This window comes from Amblyomma mixtum, chromosome 5, assembly GCF_055824585.1.
Source record: "Amblyomma mixtum isolate Tamu chromosome 5, ASM5582458v1, whole genome shotgun sequence".
NCBI lineage: Eukaryota > Metazoa > Arthropoda > Arachnida > Ixodida > Ixodidae > Amblyomma > Amblyomma mixtum.
In genome coordinates this window covers 190403597-190421904 of record NC_143016.1, presented here as the reverse complement: position 1 = coordinate 190421904, position 18308 = coordinate 190403597, and the positions used below count along the sequence as shown (strand labels likewise).

Below are 18308 nucleotides of genomic sequence, written 5' to 3'. Positions count from 1 at the left end.
CCTAACATTTGACGCACTGAGGGAACATTTTCGACTCATATCCGGGGTTCTTTGCAAACATCTCGCCAGTCTTCCTATTACCAGGCTGCGCACATCGTTTACAAACACCATTGATGCACATCGCGCCTTTCGGCCGTCCCAGTTTACACCCGCCTCTAGACCGTCCTCGCCATTTTGGAGCCTGCACAATCACCGTGTGCTTCTTTCAATACCTGGCATTAGGAAGAATAACGATTGATCGCCGATAGAACTAAAACAAGTCACTCTTGAATATTTCCATGAGCACCATGGAAACCGGGTGCACATCTACACCGACGGCACAGTGAACCATAACAGTTCTTCGGGCTCCGTGGTCATCCCCGCAAGGACTACAGAAATTAGAGTTAGGATGGTTTACCGGACTTCTTCGACGGGTGCAGAACTCACCGCTCTTCGTGTCGCCATTGGATACATCAATCAGCAGCGCCCTCAGTAGTGGTCGATTTTCACCAATTCTAAAGCTGCACTCCAAGGCTTACAAGCGGCTCTTCGCCCTGGAGCCCATGAACAACTGGTCGCAGGAATTCGACAACTACATCACTCTGCAATTAATACAGGGGATGAGATTATCTACCAATGGCTACCGGCGCTCAGCGGCATAGCAGCCAATCACCGCACGGAGGAGGTCGCGCGAACTGCTCACCACGACAGCGATTTTGTGTCGGTCCCCATTTCGAGATGAGACGCGGCGGTCAGGCTTAGCGCACTTGCGCGGGACATCACGCTTGCGGCATGGAATTTCGGCCGATTTTCCAATTCAATTTTAAAATCCTTGGATCGATATCTGAAGCTCCAGCTTCTATCCGACCTACTACGACGTGAAGAAACTTTGCTGTGTCGCCTGTGGCCTAGATATCCGGTATAGATTTCACCAACCATTACTCTTTCTTAATCGGCGCGGCTGATAGATAGCCCTGCATGTGCCATCTCGGGTATGACGATACTATATCCCACATTCTATGTGACTGCCCGGCCTGCAGCGCCGAAAGGCAGTCTCTCAGCCGTGCGCTGGAGCGCCTAGATCCACGCCCACTGACGGAAATGAAGATTCTAGGCCACTGTCCGCGGCGATCGTCGGCGGTGCAGGACTCCAAGGCACTGCTCCGCTTCTTTCGAACTTCTGGCCGGCGTGATAGGCTGTGACTTTAACGACCGTTGACTTTTCATAGTGACTTCAATTTTCTGCTACTCTACTTGTTCTTTAATATTTTATCCCCTAACCCCTTTCCCCCCGTGTAGGGAAGAAAACGGATATTTCTTCCGGTTAACCTCCCTGCATTTCCTCTTATTCCTCCTCCTCCTCCTGTGAATGTTTGGCTGGGAGCCTCTGTTGTGGCCACCCACATACCAAACGATTTCTTTTACAAATCGCTCAGACAGACGTGTATTCAGGCTTTTAGGGAGCACAGAAGATGACTTAGAGGAATAGCGGGATGCTTGAAAATCATTGAGAAGAGTTTCCGCCATGTAGAATTTTATGTAGTTCATCAACCTTCCCCATGTAAGCTTCATAAAAGTGTCATAGTGATGGTTCAACAGCGCAAACACACACAGACCAAGAAGGAGACAAGACACACACAGCGCTGTGTGTGTCTTGTCTCCTTCTTGGTCTGTGTGTGTTTGCGCTGTTGAACCATCACTATGAATCTACACCAACTAGCCCAATCTGCAGTTCTTCTACATAAAAGTGTGCCGTGGCTGGTCTTAATTTCTCCCTTTCGCCGCTTTCGCACGTTTCTTCTCTTCATAACTTTATCAGAGTGACACATGCTCGTACTTTGAGTTTTTCAGCTAATGCTACTTGATGAGAGCGGCAGCCAGATCCGTGTACCATGGAGCCATTTTATTGGCAGACAGAGGGGGAGGGAAAACGAAGAGAGCATGGAAGGTCACGGTGGTGGCTGGGAAAGTGAGCAGAGGCAAATCCACCTGTACGTTTAAGAGAAAAGGCGGAGGGAGACCAAAGAGTGAACGTAAAAAGGAAGTCGGTGGCACAGTAGAGAGAGGGAACTCCATCTGTCCTCTTTCAGGGAAGAGAAAGTGGGAGAAGGAAAGCAAAGATACAGTGGCGGTTGGGAAGACTGGACAGGTTGATGGCCTGTCACATCAAGGTTATTCGATTGAATCGGAAGTGAGGAGGGGCACGACACGTCACACGGTGATTGACAGAATTTATCACGTCACCCGTATGTGTGGTGTGAACCCGTCAGCAGCAGCGCCTATCATTTTTTACGGAGATGGCATGATGTTGTGTTGTTTTGGCAGTTCCAGTTTCAGTGTTGGCAATATAGTATAGGGTGGTCAGCGCCAATAGCAGTTCCTTTTTGTTTGCCGTGAGAGGTGTTCTTTTCTCGCTCGTTTTCGTCGCTATACAACAGAGGTGAGCTCACCTTAGATTTTCCACGATGACGAACGAGCTGACCGGTGCCCACAGAACCCACTGCGCGACGGCGGCGCCCCGCTGGCGCAAGTGGCGGAGGACCCTCTGGCATGCGCGCACGTGGTCGGGCTCGTCCACGAACGTGGTCAGCCCCAGCCGCACAGACTCCGGGTCAGTGCTGACGAAGAGCAAGTGGTCGCAGTGTCGCCCCCAGGTGTCGTTGACGACAAGGTCAAGGTCCGCGTACTGATCGTGGACCATGTAGACCAGGCAGAAGATGGTGGCGCTGGACTGCGGCGCTTCTTCTTCCAGTGCTGAGATTTAAGAAAACAATTCATTTTATGCCGTATACCAGCGAAGGTGACTCTACAGCAGCCGTGTGATCGGTAAAAGAATGGGGTGTACCACCCTGCTGAAAAGAAGTTCTATGATTCAATAACCTCATAGATCATTCATCATAGAATATCATACAATCTGTATAACATATCATACAATAAATCCCTGAGAGCGACTGCAGCTCAACAGTAGCGGCAGCGGTTGCGGCATCGAAGGACAGCGCACTGGACTAGCATTCATGCGTACAGATTCTGGTTTCTCTGGATAGCGGCAGTCATGGATTTCGCAGAACCTTGAAAGCGATTTCCCTTGCTGCGTGGCCCCTGCTACGATCGTTGGAGCTACGATTTTTTGGGTTGAAATGCGTAGCCAACCGGACCTTAAGTTTGCGATAAAAGCAAATGACAGCGACTACATCTCAGCAGTAGCGACAGCGGTTGCGGCATCGAAGCACAGCTCACTGGTTTGGTGTCTCTGCCTGTGTCCTTCTTTTTGTCCCGCTCGTTGCACTGTAGTCATGGAATCACTGGACTAGACCTCATGCCTACAGATTCTGGTTTCTCCGAGTAGTGGCAGTCATGGATTTCGCTGAACCATGAAGGGATTTTGTCTTTCTGTGTGGCCCCTGCTATCATCGTCGCAGTTAGGATTTCGTTTGTTCTACTGCGCATCCGGGCGGACCTTCACCTCGTGATCAAGGCCCCCGACAGCGACTACAGCTGAACAGTAGCGGCAGCGGCATCGAAGTGCAGCTCACTGGAATAAAGTTCATGTGTACAGATTCTGGTTTCTCCATGTAGTGGCAGTCATGGATTTCGCTGAACCTTGAAGGCAACTTGTCTTTCTGTGTCACCCCTGCTATCATCGTCAGAGTTAGGATTTCGTGTGTTCTACTGCGCATCCAGGCGGACCTACACCTCGGGATAAAGGCCCCCGACAGCGACTACAGCTGAACATTAGCGGCAGCGGCATCGAAGGACAGTAGAGTTCATGCGTACAGATTGTGGTTTCTTCTTGTAGTGGCAGTGATGGATTTCACTGAACCTTGAAGGGAACTTGTCTTTCTGTGTCACCCCTGCTATCATCGTCAGAGATAAGATTTCATGAGTTCTACTGCGCATCCGGGCGGACCTTCACCTCGTGATCAAGGCCCCCGACAGCGACTACAGCTGAACAGTAGCGGCAGCGGCATCGAAGTGCAGCTCACTGGAATAAAGTTCATGTGTACAGATTCTGGTTTCTCCATGTAGTGGCAGTCATGGATTTCGCTGAACCTTGAAGGCAACTTGTCTTTCTGTGTCACCCCTGCTATCATCGTCAGAGTTAGGATTTCGTGTGTTCTACTGCGCATCCAGGCGGACCTACACCTCGGGATAAAGGCCCCCGACAGCGACTACAGCTGAACATTAGCGGCAGCGGCATCGAAGGACAGTAGAGTTCATGCGTACAGATTGTGGTTTCTTCTTGTAGTGGCAGTGATGGATTTCACTGAACCTTGAAGGGAACTTGTCTTTCTGTGTCACCCCTGCTATCATCGTCAGAGATAAGATTTCATGAGTTCTACTGCGCATCCGGGCGGACCTTCACCTCGTGATCAAGGCCCCCGACAGCGACTACAGCTGAACAGTAGCGGCAGCGGCATCGAAGTGCAGCTCACTGGAATAAAGTTCATGTGTACAGATTCTGGTTTCTCCATGTAGTGGCAGTCATGGATTTCGCTGAACCTTGAAGGCAACTTGTCTTTCTGTGTCACCCCTGCTATCATCGTCAGAGTTAGGATTTCGTGTGTTCTACTGCGCATCCAGGCGGACCTACACCTCGGGATAAAGGCCCCCGACAGCGACTACAGCTGAACATTAGCGGCAGCGGCATCGAAGGACAGTAGAGTTCATGCGTACAGATTGTGGTTTCTTCTTGTAGTGGCAGTGATGGATTTCACTGAACCTTGAAGGGAACTTGTCTTTCTGTGTCACCCCTGCTATCATCGTCAGAGATAAGATTTCATGAGTTCTACTGCGCATCCGGGCGGACCTTCACCTCGGGATAAAGGCCCCCGACAGCGACTACAGCTGAACAGTAGCGGCAGCGGCATCGATGGACAGCTCACTGGACTAGAGTTCATGCGTACAGATTCTGGTTTCTCCTTGTAGTGGCAGTCATGGATTTCGCTGAACCTTGAAGGCAACTTGTCTTTCTGTGTCACCCCTGCTATCATCGTCAGAGTTAGGATTTCGTGTGTTCTACTGCGCATCCAGGCGGACCTACACCTCGGGATAAAGGCCCCCGACAGCGACTACAGCTGAACATTAGCGGCAGCGGCATCGAAGGACAGTAGAGTTCATGCGTACAGATTGTGGTTTCTTCTTGTAGTGGCAGTGATGGATTTCACTGAACCTTGAAGGGAACTTGTCTTTCTGTGTCACCCCTGCTATCATCGTCAGAGATAAGATTTCATGAGTTCTACTGCGCATCCGGGCGGACCTTCACCTCGGGATAAAGGCCCCCGACAGCGACTACAGCTGAACAGTAGCGGCAGCGGCATCGATGGACAGCTCACTGGACTAGAGTTCATGCGTACAGATTCTGGTTTCTCCTTGTAGTGGCAGTCATGGATTTCGCTGAACCTTGAAGGGAACTTGTCTTTCTGTGTCACCCCTGCTATCATCGTCAGAGTTAGGATTTCGTGGGTTCTACTGCGCATCCGAGCGGACCTTCACCTCGGGATAAAGGCCCCCGACAGCGGCTACAACTGAACAGTAGCGGCGGTGGCATCGAAGGACAGCTCACTGGTCTACAGATCATGCGTACAGATTCTGGTTTCCCCGGGTTCTGGCAGTCATGGATTTCGCTTAAACATCACGAGGACTTGTCTTTCCATATGGCCCCTGCTACGATCGTCGGAGCTATTATTTATTGGTTTGTACTGCGCATCCGGACGGACCTTCACCTCAGCATAAATTTCCTTATAGCGACTACAGCTCAACAGTAGCGACAGCGGTTGCGGCATCGAAGGACAGCGCAATGGACTAGCAATCATGCATCCAGATTCTGGTTTCTCTGGATATCGGCAGTCATGGATTTCGCAAAGCCTTGAAGGCGACTTGTCTTGCTGCGTGGCCATGCTACGATCGTTGGAGCTACGATTTCTTGGGTTCCAATGTCCAACCGTCCGGACCTTCACTTTGCGTTAAAAGCCAATATCAGCGACTACAGCTCAACACTAGCAGCAGTGGTTGCGGCATGGAAGCACAGCGCACTGGACTAGCGTTCATGCATAGAGATTCTGATTTCTTCGGATGGCGGCAGTCATGGATTTCGCAGAACCTAGAAGGCGACTTTTCTTGCTACGTCAACCTTGCTGCGATTGTTGGAGCTATTATTTCTTGGATTGTACTGCGCATCCGGACAGACCTTCGCCTCGGGAGAAAAGCCTCTGACACCGACTACAGCTCAGCAGTAGCGGCAGCGGTTGCGGCATCGAAGGACAGCACACTGGACTAGCGTTCATGCATACAGATTGTAATTTCTCCTGATAGCAGAACTCCTGCATTTCGCTAAACTTTGAAGGCGACTTGACTTGCTGCGTGTCCTCTGCTATGATTGTCGGAGCTAGGATTTCTTGTCTTGTAGTGCGCTTCAAGACGGACCTTTATCTCGGATAAAAAGCTTGTGACAGCAACTGCAGCTCAACCGTAGCGGCAGCGGTTGCGGCTGCAAAAGACAGTATACTGAGCTTTGTTTGATTCTTACAGTTTGGAATTTTCAATTGTTTACTGCTCCTTAGTGTGTAGGGTTTCTTTCTGCGATTGCTGCTGCCGCTGCCAATGTTTTGGTATTCTGTGAACGTATAGCAATGCCAACCAACACTGAGCTTTCAGAGTGGTTTGTTACTCTGGGAAATGCCTTTAGTGAGAAGCTGGCAGAAGTTACCAAAGAAGTTGTTGAGTTTCATGCTGAAATTGAACACCGAATCTTGCACAATTATCAATTCTTTGAAGAGTAATTTGCAAGAGTATTGTCAAGGCCTGGGCTTTTTAAACGAAACAGTTGAAGGCTTGAAGAAAGCAAACATGTAACTGCCAGCGTCGAGGTATGCGTTGGCAAATCATCACAAGGAACTTGATGCTTGACTTGCGGAGCTTGAGTGGTAGTTCCGGAAAAAATAACATTGAGTTGATGGGTGCTCCATGGAAGTATGGTTAACACTGCTTCAAAATCATTGATTCCATTGGCACCAAATTGAATTGACATTGCCTAAAAATTTTCATCGATATCGTTCACTTCATCCTTCCAGCATTTTCTTAAAAACATTACACATCTAAGTAATAGTCCAAAAACCTCATGCGAAAAGGAGGTGGATTTCATAACCTAGGCTAGAAAGGCGTGGCTGACGACTAAAGATATTGGCTTCCCGGAACCTGACCGAAACTCGTGTACGCCAATGACCATCTCACGTCCGATAATAAACGATTGTTCACAAAGTACTGAAACTGAGGAATGAAAAAGGATTCTTCCTCGTGACAACGAACTGTCAAAAACGAGAAACGACGACCAGCCATGTCTTCCGAATTAAGAATGAAGGTGACCACAGCGTTTTTTCTCTTGAATCGCAATATCAGCCTACCAAAAATGCGTACGTCGAACATCGCAAATTTCACTAATTGCCATGTAACTGATCCCTTTGTATATGCCTTTTTAACGCTAGCAGCCCTCGCAAACATTTTCAGGAATTTCAAAGATTTCCACTGCCGTTCATCCTTTCGCTCCCATTTGGGCGAGTTGGCAATGATTAATTGTTAAACAGTACGAGAAGGCGGGACACACGAACGCTGGTGTTGCGGGTTTCACGTGTCGTTTTCCCGCGCTGCTCAAGCACGAATCCTTTTGCTCTCATATGCATTACAGAAACATGGTGGAATGCCCATGATAAATATCTGTATTGTTTTCCTTAATATTCAGCATAATACGGTCTTCGCAGATCAACCAACCATGTTTCAGTCATTTTTAGAAAATCTGGCATTAAATAGAAAAGCACAATAGAGTTAAATTTAAGTACTGAAGATAAGCCAACCTACCAACACCGAATTTTCTTCAATTATAAGTACTTGCACGTCATCATCCTAGTGTGTAGTTCTTTATCTAAAGAACAACTCGTTGCCGTATAATTCTTGGTTAGCGCCATCTTTATCAAGAAACCTGAGGAGGAAAGAAAGCCTGCACCGCAATACTAAGAAACAACCATTTGCTTGGTTGTTACATAATATATTCAAATATGCTTTATAAACGACGTAAACGCGTTCAAAGGAACGACTACAATGCGAGTCGTAGTCGGGAAGGAGTGCCCAATGGCCCCGTCTATCGCGCACACCTTTGTCGAGCTTCCCGATGACGAGCGGGCTTCTGAGGGCGGCGGACAGCCCTGCGTTGCTCTTGGTGGCCGCCAGATGGGGGTGCAGAAGACTCGGTGCTTGAGCCGGGGGCCGACCGGCGTTAGGTGGCTCGGCTGCTGGGCTCCGCCAGAGGAGACCCAGTGCGACACCCACGGCAAAGCCCAGCGCCCCGGAGCGGACGCCATGGGGAGACATACGTGCAGCCACTGCAGGTTTCCGACACGGGCCGCGTTACAGCCAATTCATGCTTCTGTTCACCACTGCGTTATTTTCTTACTTCTTATTTCTGATGCACAGGTCTCCCATTGGTGTCGCTACTCGACCGGGTGCACAGAAAATTCGCCCTGAATGGCAGTTGGCTATTCTTTAGAGCCACAACAAAAATAAGGAGTGACACCAGCAAGAAACAAATACAGAGAAAGAATTACTCAGCAGAAAAAATGGCTGCTCTATCAGTAAACTAAAGAAATCTGCCAAATTATCGCTGCAAAGCCCAACCTGCATGTATGCAGTTGCATAACATAAGAGTAGCGCAAAACCAGGACGACGGACACAAGGGGAGAGAACACACACCAACAACACAGGCGCTGTGTTGTTGGTGCGTGTTCTCTTCCCTTGTGTCCGTCGTCCTGGTTTCGCGCTACTCTTACTTTATGGATCAATACCGACTTGCCCAAATTTCCACCCTGGTGAATCGTATGCAGTTCATTCATAGTTTGGGCAGGGTGTCGAAATATGAGGACCAAAAATAATTATTATTGCAGCGAAATTCCCATGGTGCAGTGATATGCATACAAGGTGTTCAAAGCTAGACTTTAGGCTCATCTATGCCACCTGCACCAATGTTAGCGTTCGACGCTCTTTGATTTAGTTCCCCACACATTGTGGCTCTTTATTGAATCGTCCGAAGCTATTTGCTTTAATATTAACCAAGAAAAAACTTCGCGTCACGTGACAGCCCTTTTACTTACTAGAACGGCCATTTTTGAGCGACGCGTGCACGTTTCTTTTGTTCTCATGCTGTGCCTTGCAATTCTCATGTCATGCCTTTCCTTCATCTATATATCCCAGGTTTTATGAATAAAGCCTTACTTCAGAGTCAGAGCTCGTCCTGTGCATTTCTTTTGGTATTTATTTATTTATTTATTTATCATCATACCCACAGCGCCATTGTCTGGCATTACAGTGGGGGGGGGGGGGTTGAACAAAAAGTACACAAATGCTACCTCATGCAGGTGGTTACAAAAAAGATAACAATGAGTTAGAAAGAACACGGAATTATTATACATAAAAAATGTCACAGCATGGAAGGAAATGAATCATTTGATAATATGGACACTACTTGCTCAGGCAACTTGTTCCATTCCGAAACCGTTTTAGGGAAAAAAGACATTTTAAAAAGGTCAGTCCGGCATCTGTATTCTTTAACTTTAAGTGGATGATCTCTTCGTAAAGACACGTAATCAGGGCTGGCTATATATTTGGTTTTGTCTATTCCAGTCCTAGAATGAAATATGTTATGAAATAATTTTAAACGCAGAACTTTCCTACGTTTTTGAAGGGAGTCCCAACCTAAAGATTTTTTCGCGCTCGTTACACTAAAATATCGCCCATAGTTATTGAAAACAAAACGAACGGCCAAATTCTGAACTCTTTCTAGCTTTTGAACGTCAAGAAAGGATTTCGGATCCCAGACTGTGCAAGCATACTCAAGTATGCTTCTAACGTTTGTATTATACAGCAGTTCTTTAGTCTTTAAGGGGAAAAGTTTAGCGTTACGTCGCAGGAAGCCTAACACACGACAGGCTTTGGCAGTAACGAAATCCACGTGACGATGCCAAGACATTGAACTTGTTAAATATACACCAAGATATTTTTAAATTCCAACACTGAAAGCAGTTTGCTATTATTTATGTTATATGTGAAAATATGGGGAACCTTCTTTTTAGTGAAACACATATGTACAGATTTTTGTAAGTTAATATGCATTCCCCAGTTCTCACACCACTGGGCCACTTTACACAAATCCTGTTGTAATGCATGACAGTCACTTTGATCGTTAATAATTCTATACAATACACAATCGTCCGCAAAAAGACGCATGTATGAAGAAATACCTGAAAAGATGTCATTCATGTAAATTATGAACAGTAATGGGCCCAAGACGGATCCCTGGGGCACCCCTGATGTTACAGCCACCTCATGCGACTGTTTCCCGTTGACAACAACACACTGACGCCTAAAGCTCAAATATTCCTTTATCCACCTAATAACGTTCTCATTTATGTTGTACCAGTATAGTTTTTGTATTAACAAGGAATGTGATACGACGTCAAAGGCCTTCTTAAAATCTAGAAAAATACAGTCAACAGAATATCCCTTATCCAAAGCACTTGAGAGGTCATGTACAAATTCGGTAAGCTGGGTAACACACGAGTAACCACTGCGAAAGCCATGCTGATTAGTATTTAATAATGAATGTATACTAAGATGATTCATAATATTAGTATAAAACACGTGCTCTAAAACTTTGCATAATACACTGGTCAAGGACAGTGGTCGATAATTTGAAACAACATTCCTAGGTCCCGATTTACGTATAGGTACAACATTAGCAAGCCTCCATTCATCAGGCAAAGAGCCGTCCTGTAATGACTTTGTGAAAAGAATTTGAAGGTACCTTGACAAAGAAAAAGCGCAAGAAGAGAGCAGGACCGTGGGTAAGCCGTCCGGACCGGTGGCACTGTTATCTTTTAAGCGTTCTGAGAGCGACACAATTCCTCGCTGATCAAATTCAATGTTCTCCATAGGTTCCGTACAGTTCAAGGCCAGGCAAAAACCGGCAGGGCTATTGCTGTCCTTAGCAGAAAACACTGAGCTGAAAAATGTGTTAGTGTTCTGTCTTTTGCGGGCTGTTTTTTCTTCAATACGAAAATCCCTGCGATACTTTCAGGCTAGTGCAAAACTAGGTCTCCCTAAAAAAATTCATAATAAGTGTTTACGTCCTTTTTTCCCCGAAAATTTTTTGCTGACACTGTATATGATTTGAAGTTTTCTATCATGTGCACAACATTACACCACGAGGTTTTTGTTTTTGTAGTTTGTTTTTTAGATAAAAATACATTTTGGAACATTTTATAAAGGTCTACGCGACATTCTTAAGCGATTTAAAACTTTTCACTGGCTCGCCATCTGATGTGCTGCACGGAAAAAATGTTTACACCAAAATTAACCTGAACAACGGCCAGGAAAAAAAATGGCAAACGTGGAAAAAAGTACATTGTACTGCGTATTCACACCAAAATATTATACTGAGATGTCACTGCGGAAATTCAAAACACTATTCCTCTAATAGCACCTGTTATTCTAATTTTGCTCAGCAATGTTTACTGAAGTTGAGCAAGAGGTGTTGTCTGGCTGGTTGGCTTGATACTTGTAATGCCATGAAACGTTATGCGCGAAAAAGACGACACGAAGACAGAAGACACGACAGGACGGGAGCAAACTAACAACTAGTTTACTCAGAAGTTGACCCCTCTAAATGTACAACAACAGGTGCAAGCGCGGCGGCAACACCCACAGCATGCTTGGTAAACGTGACAACACCATCACAATTTTGTTTTAGGCGATTTTTTTTTTTTGAAGTTGAGTGCTGCAGGGCCGGTTAAGGTTGCCGCGTACTGTCACTTCACTGCAGAACACAACCTTGGCGCTGTTCAGACTGCTCTCTTTCAGTGCAGCACACGTGCTCAGGCGGTGCACATCTGCCCTTAGAGAACCTGGCATCACTGTTCGCGCGGGCTATGTTCACGAAAGGCATTCTCTGCGAGGTTAGATGATGTAATCGAGCGCCGCGAAGGGGCATCCACAAAAGCGAATATGGTCGCGTGGGGTGCCCGAAGCCTCGCCTGACGTCTCTCTGCTTGTTCTATTTTCCAATAAGCTCTGTACCGGATTCAACGCATCTCGCCGGACTCCCGAGTTTTGTGATGGCAACAGACCTGATATTACAGATATTGAATCAGGCCTTTTTGCTGAAACACGGATGCATCCAGAGAATTAAGGTGTGTTGTTCTAGTGAAGGTGCTAATCAAAAAAGATTATCTCTTCTTAGCTTCATCCGCAGGTTTGAATTCGAGGAGGCACCAGTAAATGGCATGAAATACATAATGAGAAAAATAACATGAGGCAAAATAACACACTTCTTAATATTTATTGTGAGTCCGTTAGTGCTTAAGCGTAACGGAGCCCTTAGGGTAACGAAGCAGCCAATGCAAAAAACTGCACACCAGCCTTTGAAAGAACGGCCGTTCTACGCAATTGCCACGACACCGCCACGAGGGCGATAGTAGAAGCTAAGGCAATTTCAAGATTCTCTGATAAATCTTTCAAAAACCATCCGTGCACCTGAGCAAAAAAGAGCTGATCTTTCTAAGCTCCCACGATCATGCGTATGACTGGAGGGAAGGTTACGGACCAACGAGATAATTGTGCCACGAGAACGTGAGTTGTTGTTTTCCTGTGTTGTCACGAGAAAGGGCTTATATAAGCCAGTTCAAGGCAATAAACGATATTGTCCGTCAGCGCCTGTTATTGTGTCAATCTTTCTTGTCCGTGTTCCGATCGCGCTGTAGTCGTCAAGATGTGTGACCAACAAACCAGCCACTACATATTTACGGAGTGGATTCCAAGACAAGGAAAGCGCCACCGGGGGCGGCAGAAAGTTAGGTGGCCGGATGAGATTAAGAAGTTTACGGGGACACGATGGGCGCAGCTGGAAAAGAACAGTGTTAATTGAAGAGACATGAGAGAGGTCTTCGCCCTACAGCGGACGCAGTGAGGCTGATGATGATGACGATGATTGTTAGTATTTATGTACGTTTTACAAGAACAATAAATTAAAATTACTGCAGCTGCGTCTTCTGTCGTTCGTGCTTCGTACGTTGATAAAATGGATGCTTTACTAACTTCGAAATAGAAACTGCACTTGTGCTTTCTTTGGGTGTTTCCGAATTTCTGGGTGGCGAGATGAAATCTGCTAGGCTTTAGTATTTGAAACTCCTCTGTTTTTGAGAAGGATGCGAGTCTAACAAGAACAGTACTGAGAGGCGGCTTTAACAAAAGTAAATAATAAATTTTATATTGGTGCAATGTCATGTTAGATATACGGGCCCGCTCAAGCTAACAGAGAGCATGTGGGGCACTGCCCGGCAGCATGGGTGAAGTCAGAGCACAGGTCACTTCGAATTCACATCGCAAAACAAGTTGGCTAAAAACTAAGGAATAGGTAGGAAAAAAGGAGAGAGGAATGAGAGAAAGAAAGAAAAAATACAGCGCTTTTTAAAAACCAGGCTCCTTAAAGGGAAAACATCATTTGGCAAGTTGTGTTGTGTTGGGTCTATGGCACATAGGCAGCTAAGGCCATCATGCGCCAAGCTCAGTTTAGGAAGTTGTTCAACACACTTGGAATATAGAAAACAAGTACACGCTCACCATATCCTGGCCGTACTCTGGGAAAAATAAAACAATCGAGTACGTAATGCAGAGTAGGAACATTAGGGAGGCAGAATTCCTTACGCCATGGATAGTTGTGAATAAAAGCTTCTTCCAATAAGGACGTGAATGAAGGCACATGCGAGCACAAGAAAAGACTAGAATTGTTGGCAATTGGCACACCATACATCACAGAACGAATCGTAGATTGCAGTAAGCAGTCACCGTTGCTGCGCCAACACACTCAGAAGAAGTCAAAAGAACAAATGCCATATCGCAGCGCACTGTATGCCAATGCATGCGCTATTATTTTCTTTATTTGGTTTGGTTTATTGCGGTTTAACGTCCCAAAGCGAGTCAGGCTATGAGGGACGCCGCAGTGAAGGGCTCCAGAAATTTCGACCACCTGGGGTTCTTTAACGTGCACTGACATCGCACAGCACACGGGCCTCTAGAATTTCGCCTTCATCGAAATTCAGCCGCCGCAGCCGGGATCGAACCCGCGTCTTTCGGGTCAGCAGCCGAGCGCCGCAACCACTGAGCCACCGCGGCGGGTATTTTCCTTATTTAAACTGAGCATAATGCTTCAGCAGAGTAGAGCATACAAGCTATTTTGCACAGCCTTTCACAGGACTGTTCCAGCCCATGATGGAATTGAGATGAACCCCAAGATAATATACACGCGAAAGGTGTGGAATAGGAGAGCAGGCAGTAGTTGCTACACAGAAGAGAATGAAGATGTAGCGGAGCGGTGAGAGGAACAACTTTTCAGAGGATCGTGAGGACAAACCAATTTAGTTTTCTCCTCGTTAATACAAATTACGTTATTGCAATACCAACTCACAACATTTACACAGTCAATATTTAATCCAGCCACGGCCTGATTGTAATTAGTACAACGGGATACTAAAACGTGTCATGTGAGCACTGAAAGACCGGGCAGTGAAGAATGGTCTGACTGAAGCCGTTAACATCAAAGTTGAATAAAAGGGGGGATGAAATTCATCCCCGAGCAACTCTAGCGGCCAGCTGTCTGGACTTGCTTGTAATATTTCTGATAACTACTACTTCGGTTCGGCCCCGCCGCGGTGGTTCAGTGGTTACGGCGCTCGGCTGCTGACCCGAAAGACGCGGGTTCGATCCCGGCCGCGGCGGCTGAATTTCTTGAAGGCGAAATTCTAGAGGCCCGTGTGCTGTGCGATGTCAGTGCACGTTAAAGAACCCCTGGTGGTCGAAATTTCCGGAGCCCTCCACTACGGCGTCTCTCATAGCCTGGGTCGCTTTGGGACGTTAAACCGCATAAACCAACCAACCTTTCTTAAGTGGTCGGACCTATATTGGCCAAACGGGCCGTTGCCTAAATATGCGACTTCAAGAACACTTTTTGTCCCTAAAAAAGCCACCCTCATGCAATCTTTCTAAGTACTGCTCTAAATGCACAGGCTGTAAGACTTTGCTTGATAAAACCACCAACTTGCTTCGCGATCCAGAAAAGTTGACTAGAAGAATTGCTGAGGGACATATCCGCAAGAATGAGCAATCGTGTGTGGCTGATCCTATGGTGGTCAATGCATGAGCGAGGGTTTTTATATCTAGATGCACCTTCCTGATCACCTTCTACGTGCCTGCGTGATTGCTTGTTTTGTTGTTGGCGTTCTTCTTTCTCTTTACATTCTGCATTTTTGAAATTAACGCCCAGCTGCGAGTAAGCGCCTGTGTTGTCTTGTCTATCTTGTCGTTTGTCGTGAGTGCGCTAAAGTTTTTCATAATGCAAAAGAAGGTGCACGAAAGTTAAGGAGGGCCTTCGAAAGCCATAGCTATGGTGTTTACGAAGTAATACACCATGGCTCACTAAGTGAAAAGGTTTTTTATACGTCTGAAAATATTGCACAAGCAAATTCAGTGTTTTCCAGAGTATTGTTAAGGTAATCAGGTAATTTCTCTAATGCTAACCTAGTACCACGCCCGCAAGTAAACCCATATTGGTTAGGCGATCATATGTGATGTGCATCTATGAACATTTGCATTACATGGAAAATATGTTTTTCAAGTATGAGAGCAATGCACAAAAGTATCGAAATACGTCTATAGTTTGCGACAGCACTAACTTCTCCGCGTTTGTAAAAAAGAGGAGCGACAAGGGCTTCTTTGAGGACAGGCGGCACAATGTGTGTTGCTTAATGTTATTTATAATTGTTAAAAGAACATTCTCTAGGGACTCGAAGTTCCTGGGAAGAACAGCCGTAGACAAGCGATCTGTTCACACTGACGTGGGCTGTTGGAATCTAAATTAGACATGACGAATATAATCTTTAATGTTCTCAGGAAAAATGTCATACTCTACCCCCGATTACGGCACACGATAGCTAGCCGTATTACTAGACGAGCTTGCTGTGGCAGACGACAAATAGGAATTGAATTGGTCAGTTAACATTTTAGATAGTGGTTCAAAATTCCTAGCAATTCTTTCATACGCAGCTTTCCGGGCATGGCCTCATAATTCGTTAGCGACAGACCAAGCCTTAGAACGTTTATTTCTAGGTTCAGAAAATATACTTTAGAAATCTTCAACTCTAAGCAAAGCAGCTACTTTGTGGCGAGCTATCTTACAGGCTGCACAAAGATGCTGATTTTTAGGGGAAAGACGACAACGCGCCCAAGCCAGTTGTTTTTCAGCTGATAGAACGTTTCCATTTATCCAAGGGCATCCCGACTTTCTTTGCTTTATGACGACAGCGCAAAATCCGTGTGCCTTTTACCAGAACAGCCATTCCAAAATTGTGATCAAGTGGGGGTCCTTTTTTCCTTTTTTCTTGAACAGCGCTTTCTGGAACCCAGAGGATTTCAATACTCTTTATGGTAACATCTGCCCACTTGAAAAGCTGACGAGGGGCCATGATGTGGCCTTCATTTGTCGGCTTGCCCTTGATGCTAGGCGACTGATCGTGCAACCAACGCCATCGCAAGCGCCCTTCCCATGAGAAGTTGCAAAAAAGTTTCACTAAGCCGACATGCCAAAATTATTTTCTTGGTAGCAAAGTTTAAGAAAGCCCTTTTTAAAAAAACTCTTGTGTTGGGAGGCAGACCCATCCGAGAATTTTTCGCACTTGCGGAAAATATCTCCAATATTTTCAAGACATGAGCTTGAAACGTTGCCGCAGAAGCAGCGCTGTGTTCGAGCATGGCGGCGAAGAGCACGCGGAGAAGCAGCCGTAGGGTTGGTGAGGAAGTCAAGAAGAGAAGAGGTCCATGGGTCGGCACGCTGCGCCGAAGGCATGGCGCTGATGTGAAGCATCGGTGAGGAGGCGTCTAAGGTTGAAAGGCTCGAAGTGGGCAGTGCGATAGAGCACCGGCGTATTGATGTTTGCGGCCAGTACGATACACGACGCGGATATTGTATTCCTGTAGCTGAAGGGCCCACCTCACGGTGCGACCGGATGGGTCTTTCAGAGAGGAAAGCCAGCATAGCGCGTGGTGGTCGGTCACAACTTCAAATGGGCGGCCGTAGAGGTAAGGGCGGAACTTGGTAAGGGCCCAAACTATCGCCAGACGCTCTTTTTCAGTGACCGAGTAATTAGATTCAGCCGGTGTGATCGTGCGGCTGGCATAGGCAACGACGTATTCGGCGAAGCCAGATTTGCGTTGTGCGAGTACGGCGCCGAGGCCTACCCCACTGGCGTCAGTATGGACCTCGGTACGTGCGGTCGGGTCGAAATGGCGCAGTATCAGTGGGGCGGTGAAGATACAGCGCAAGGAATCAAAGGCGTTGTCACACACTTGGGACCATTGTGAAAGATCGGAACTGCCAGACAGAAGCTGTGTCAAAGGTGCAGGAATTGAAGCAAAGTTGCGTGTAAACCTACGGAAGTAGTAGCACGAACCTAGGAAGCTGCTCAGTTCTTTGATAAAAGTAGGTCGAGGGAACGCAGCCACAGCACGAAATTTAGCCGGGTCGGGACGGACACCCTCCTTGGAAACAACGTGGCCTAAAATGGTGAGTTGGCGAGGGGCAAAATGGCACTTCTTTAAGTTGAGCTGGAGGCTGGCGTAAGAGAGGCAGGTCAAAACGTGCTTCAAAAGGTAGAGGTGAGCGTCAAAGTCAGGCGAAAACAGGACGATGTCGTCGAGGTAACAGAGGCAGGTCTTCCACTTGAGACCACGCAGAATGGTATCCATCATCCGCTCAAACATGGCGGGAGTATTACAAGACCGAAAGGCATCACAGTAAATTCATATAGGCCGTCGAGTGTTACAAAAGCAGTCTTCGGGCGATCGGCCTCTTCCATGGGTACCTGCCAGTACCCGGAACGTAAATCTAAAGAGGAAAATATTTCGGCACCTTGCAAGCAGTCTAGCACGTCATCGATGCATGGCAGGGGATAGACGTCCTTGCGCATAATCTTATTAAGGCGGTGGTAGTCTACACAGAAACAGATAAAGCCGTCTTTCTCTTTCACAAGCACAACTGGCGAAGCGCAAGGACTGCTTGAGGGTTCAGTCACGCCGCTCTTGAGCATTTGGTCGACTTGATCTTCAATAACTTGGCGCTCGGGTGCCGACACACGATAGGGGCGCTGCCGTAGAGGAGCATGGGCACCTGTGTCTATGCGATGTGTGACAGTCGACGTTTGGCTCATTGAGCTGTGATGACAGTCGAAGGAGGGCGCGGA

General features: G+C 46.9%; 1 protein-coding gene across 1 annotated transcript in view; it reads right to left on the bottom strand.

Annotated features, from left to right (window-relative positions):
* Positions 1 to 8340, bottom strand: part of LOC149345249 (glycoprotein-N-acetylgalactosamine 3-beta-galactosyltransferase 1-B-like) — a 34669-nt gene extending 26329 nt beyond the window's left edge. Inside the window, exons 1-2 of the mRNA XM_089547395.1 lie at positions 8124 to 8340; positions 2430 to 2733 (exon numbers count right to left, since the gene is read on the bottom strand). Of these exons, the coding sequence (XP_089403521.1) occupies positions 2430 to 2733; positions 8124 to 8340 (521 nt within the window). The remainder of the gene's footprint in view (positions 1 to 2429; positions 2734 to 8123) is intronic.
* Between the last annotated feature and the right edge of the window lie 9968 nt (positions 8341 to 18308).